Source organism: Lactuca virosa, chromosome 2, assembly GCF_052849685.1.
Source record: "Lactuca virosa cultivar CGN04683 chromosome 2, Lactuca_virosa_CGN04683_v6, whole genome shotgun sequence".
NCBI classification, from domain to species: domain Eukaryota; kingdom Viridiplantae; phylum Streptophyta; class Magnoliopsida; order Asterales; family Asteraceae; genus Lactuca; species Lactuca virosa.
The window spans coordinates 280,109,475-280,115,073 of NC_136427.1; the positions used below are offsets into that span (position 1 = coordinate 280,109,475).

The window sequence follows — 5,599 nt, forward strand, 5'->3', positions numbered from 1 at the left end:
GACGTGCAAGAAATTTTACATAGCCAACAAAACAAAGGATGTCTTGCGAGAATTAAACTTTTCATTGACAAAAGAGGAAGCAAACAAATCGCCAGAATTTAAGTTTATGTTCTTTTGTAGAACAATACATTATACAAGGCTAATAACTACTTCTTATATGACATACCATGCCATTTTATTTCAATTTGTAAGTTGAACAATCGTATTCTTATAGATGATAAAAAACTAGTAACTTTTAATTAAAAAAAAAAGGAAAGTTTTATTTACAGCCTCATAAATTTTCCTTTAATTTTAATGCAAAAGACAACAAATCTACGCATTAAGTGTAGCAATAGTATACATTAAATATTTGAAATTTATGAGCCAGCTCATATCATAATACAATTACCTATAATTACCCCATCTTTTTGAAACCATTTCATGGCCGTTGACCAACAAAACCAGAAACGAAGTAGTGTTCTGACTTCACAATTCCGGGGTCGATTGGTTACTTTATCTACAAACAACATTAAACCATCTTTTTTCCTTTTACCTCATATGGCATAGATTCTATCAACTTCCGAGTTAGAAAACTCAGAATGCAACCACGAGTTGGACCCACTTTTAGCAATCTTCTCTTTTTTCCTCTTCAATCGGTTCTTTTTGGATTTAAACACATAATAAGTCATAGTTCCAAGAACCCCCGCCATTATAACCCCGCCCACCACCGTAATCAAAATAGCGGCCCATTTATATTTCCGGCCAACCACAATATAAGAAGAAGCCATGAAAGCCACTGAAGTGCAAACAGAAGCCAACCACATAAGCTTATTAATAACCTCCACCACACGTCTCTCCGCCTTGGTCTCACCTCTCACCAGTGTAATCTGCACCACCACCACCGCCAACGAAGTGAAAAGAGCAATCGCGTTGAATATGAAAAAGATTTTAAAAGAAGCGCGGTTGACCACCACAGCCATCCCGTCATTGTCGTCACCGCCAGGGACGGTGAAAATGGCGGCGAATGCCACGGTGGCAAAGAGCACCGCCACCACGGTGACGGAGTTTGTGGCATTGTTGATTCCTTCGCGGTGAAGCTTTCGAAGCTCTTTGGCAATTCCGTGAACGTTTTTGTTTGTTTTTTTGGTTTGTAAAAGCTGCGTGTGGACATCGTTTTTGATTTGGGTCACGGTGTTTCTTAATTCGTCCCGCGGTTGGTTGAGCTCGTTGGCACGGACCGCACCGCATCGAGTGAGACACGCGATTATTTCCGATGAATCTTCGGATAACGGGAGTCCTTCCGCTATGTCCAGAGCGGTTTTGTGATCACGGGTTAGTGCGTTCACGTTTGCACTTGTGTCAGGGAGGCTAAGCAACTCGTTTACTATCTGCGACAAAAGAAATTGTACTAAACTTATTAATAACAGTAAGTCATTAATTAGTTAACCAATGTCAATGTTAACCATTGTGAACGCTCTAAGGGGCTCACAATTAGACCTAGCAATTCGTGTATTCGTGTTAGACACGAATTTGACACGACACGAATACACAAATGTATTCGTGTCGTGTCACACACGAATTTGTGTATTCGTGTGTCGAATTGCCAGGTCTACTCGCAATTCTTACTTTCTATAAAAAGGATGGAGTATACCTGAGCTCGCTTTTTTCTGGTAGCCACATGCAACGCAGTAAAACCAGACTTATCAGGCAACATAACAATAGCAGCATCAGCCTCCAATAGCAATTTCACAACCTCACTACTAACTCCTTTCACAGCCATATGCAATGCAGTCTGTCCTTTCTTATCAGTCCTTCTGCCCAATAGTGGTTCCTCTTTCAGTAAAGCCTCCACAATCTCCACACGTCCGGATCTAGCTGCTAAATGCAATGCGTTCTTTCCATTTGATCTAGGAATAGTCAACAAGCTAGGATCTTTTGACAGCAGCTCTTTAACAACAGCAGTGTGTCCTCTTGTGGCTGCAGTTATCAGAGGGGTTGCGTTTCCTTGGGATCTTGTTTGACATAGTGATGGGTCATGGTCAAGTAGTAGTTTCACTACAGCTGAAATATACAAGAAATAAGGTTTTCTTTAAAGGAATTACCCTTATCTAATTGATGATAGAAGAAAGTTATGAAATTTACCATCGTGTCCTTGACTAGCAGCTATATGCAACGTGTCAAACTCCAATCGGCTTTTTCTCATGATGGTTTCTTTATTTGAGTACTTCAAAAGCTCCTTTACTACTTCAAGATGACCTTTTTCAGCAGCAGTGTATAGTGCTGTTTCTCCTAATTCATTCACCTCGTTCACTACTGATGCACGAATCTCTGCAACTTCTGCATCAAAATCAGCTCCGCTTAATGTTCTCACCATTTGTGAATCAATGTCATCGAGGATTTGCTTCACAGATGCTAGATCCCCACGTTGGGCTGCTAGATGGAGCTCTGTATCGTTGTGTCTGCCTGTCACTTGCTTGACGTACTTTTTCTTTCCGGCTTGATCCATCCGCTTACCGGAATTTGAAAGTACCAGAGCTGGTGCTGTGGCGGAAGACGGGGACGGCGATGGTGATGCCTCCCCGAGGATATTCATAGTTTGATTATGCTTTATTGGAGTCATCGGCCCTTTTTCTATGTCTCCTATGCGATTCAAAAATAAGACTGTTCAGCACAACATGATAGAAATGCACAAAACTGAAACAAAAAGTTTTCCAGTCAATTAGATAAATCGATTTATCATCATGATGGAAAAATCCAGAATTCGCATACAATTAATCATTGTGAAACTTCTGTGTTATCACTTACTAAAATCGATTTTACAAATATACAAATGACCTTAAAAACCAAATCAAACCAAGAACAAGATCGATCTTGAGCTTAATTTTCTACTTTTTGCGTTAATCTAGTTGATCGTCATCTTACAACCACCGGATGCTTCAACTACCTCATTTTAAATAAAAATACGATAACAAAATCGAGAATCTGCAGTATAAAACACGCAATTAACAAAAAACAAACGCACACGCACAGAGACTTAAAGAGATAGATGAGCACCTTCATCGATGGCTGGAGCCATGTTTGGATTCAGAGACAAAGTGAACAAGCCCTAGTAATCGAAGTTGGGGGTCGTATACCTTTGATGGAATCTGGTAGGAATGTTTGATTAGAGAGAGAAGACACTCAGAACAGGACAATCGGAGGAAAGTGCGAAGAAAGATGAAACTGCGCCACTTGACTATTGAGTAAACGAAAAATCAACGATCCTTCAAGTTTACTAATATTACAACTATTTCCCCTCGGGTTATCTATCACCGACGATAAATGTTAGAGTAACTACAATTTTTTGGTCGTTGAGTGTAGATTTTTTTTTTTTTTTGTTTTGGTCCTAAGATGAATTATTTTTTAAATTTGATCCTTATTTTAATGTTTTGTAACGTTTTCTTTTTGTTCTTATTTCAAGTAAATAATTACGTTGATGTTTTTTTCTTCTATATTTTTTTATTTTTGTTCGTTATTTTCAATTTATATTCTAATTTTTTAATTGGGCCCAACGACTCCCATTTTTGACATTTCACTATCTTTTAATTGAAGTTGTAAACTTGTGGAGAGATAAAGAACTTGCATTTATGATTGGACTAGAGTCTGCAGTTACGAGGGCCAGAGAAAGTTGGAAATGTTAGTTACATATACAAAATTAGTAAAATCAATGTGACGTCTCCTACAATCGTAAGATCGTACGATCTTACGATCAAGATCGCAATTTTGACAACCTCGCTCCTCATTATATGATTTTATTTTATAATGTTTAATCAATTTAATCGGATAATAAATTGACTATTCTCATGTATATGTTCCCTTAAGGCCGATTGGTATACATGTTACAGATCCATCCGTGAGAGGGCAACGCCACCACGGTTGTGCACACCACCTCGTATGCCACGACTTGGTGGTTCGTGGTGCTAAGGACATAGGACATAGGGCAATGACCAATCAAAACAATGACGAGGGTAACATTCTCTGTATCTCCTTATCTCTTTCTTGCTTCCTTGCTTTTTTTCTTCATTTCTTTCTCTTCACCTCTCTTCTTCTTTGTGGGGAGTACGTCGGCCACCCACATTGGTGATTTGTGGTGGTGTTTTCGACTGATCTGGAAGCTCTCCCCGCCAAGGAGCATGGGAAGTATACCATTCGACCCAACAACTACCACTTTCTTTAGTCAAGCACTCAAGCTATGTGATTCCCAATATATATGACATTGTAGATATTAAACATATTCCTTTTAGCTTTTGGCACCTATAATGAACACATATGTATTTAATGTTTTCAACAAAACCTAATAGAATCGGTATATCTCATCAAATACAAGTCACAGTAGCTTTAGTAAAAATGTCGACGAGTTAGTATAAGAAGGTACATGTATAACTCGAACATATCATTTATACCTTTTCCAACACAAAGGGGATGTCAATGTCAATATGATTTTGAATAAGGTTCTAGATAGATGAATAACATTCATGTTAATATAATATACAAGTGTATGATTTATAATTAATACATGCAACTCTAGTAGTAAATACAAAATCCATATGTTTCATATACAACATTAGTTATCCTTCAATAAGACATCTTCATAGGGTTATGAAATAATGGGTTGTCTTTTAAAAGATATCAAAATTATGTGATCTAAAAGAAAATTGTATTATTCGAAAGTGGAGTGACGAGTATCAGGACATCCTTATTAGCTGGTGTCTATGTAGGTTGTAAGTCAATAAGAAAATGATTTGTAAAGATGGACATCAAACTATAAAGTACCACATATGTATTAGAGAATCTATTTAAGGGATATTGTATAATGATGTATGGTATTTGTATGTTATGAAAAATTTGTTTGGCAATATAAGAAATGTCTAGTTGCATGAATGTAAGATACTATAGGGATCCAACGATAACTAAATAGAGGTTATGTTATGCAAACAAAGATCCTAAGGTTGAGCTTATGTAACGTTCCATTTCAAACAATTTTTTTTAAAAGACATAAATAAAACATCCAAACCATTCCTCATAAAAAGCCAATGTATCAAATTGTTTCATCATCATAAAACCATATCAAAAAAATGTATCAGAATCATCATAAAAACAGCAGAAGTCAAAACATAGATTATCAGCGATGTGCCTGTGATGCAATCAAGTTAGGCCCTTCCCACTATCAGCAAAGCTACATGAAAAACATTTAATACACAATTATAAACATAAAGCTTAGTGAGTTCCCTAAAATACCACATACAATAATATACATACAATGCATACAAACAAATGGCTCGCAACCTAGCGTCGTCCTACCATTAACAGTTGACTCACAACTTAGCGTTGTTTTGTGTACGATTCATGGTATCTGGGCTTACAACTTAGTGCCATTGTGTCGTCAACTCTCAAACATGTCACTATAATTGACTCACAGCCTAGCGTCATTTCTTCAACGACTCTAGTATCTAGACTCAAAGCCTAGCATCGTTCCGTCAACGACTATGTGTATCTAGACTCGCAACCTAGCATCGTTCTAACATCACCCCCCAAACATGATACATAAAAGCACCATACAATCAAGAAAACAACAAACATA

At 37.4% G+C, this 5,599-nt stretch overlaps 1 protein-coding gene across 1 annotated transcript; it reads right to left on the reverse strand.

Annotated features, from left to right (window-relative positions):
• Positions 1-215: 215 nt before the first annotated feature.
• LOC145161201 (ankyrin repeat-containing protein ITN1-like) lies at positions 216-3,197 on the reverse strand. Its single transcript, XM_079080701.1, has 4 exons — positions 3,034-3,197; positions 2,122-2,619; positions 1,631-2,040; positions 216-1,367 (listed from the first exon to the last, which is right to left on the reverse strand). Exons 1-4 carry the CDS (start codon positions 3,053-3,055, stop codon positions 534-536), a joined length of 1,764 nt encoding a protein of 587 aa, XP_078936827.1. The 5' UTR covers positions 3,056-3,197; the 3' UTR covers positions 216-533.
• Positions 3,198-5,599: the final 2,402 nt, after the last annotated feature.

Coding starts and splice junctions, on each gene's coding strand:
- LOC145161201 (XM_079080701.1), bottom strand. CDS start 3,055: ATGGCTCCAGCCATCGATGAAG. Junction 2,041..2,121: donor TGCTAGTCAAGGACACGATG/GTAAATTTCATA, acceptor TGTATATTTCAG/CTGTAGTGAAACTACTACTT. Junction 1,368..1,630: donor CCAGAAAAAAGCGAGCTCAG/GTATACTCCATC, acceptor CTTTTGTCGCAG/ATAGTAAACGAGTTGCTTAG.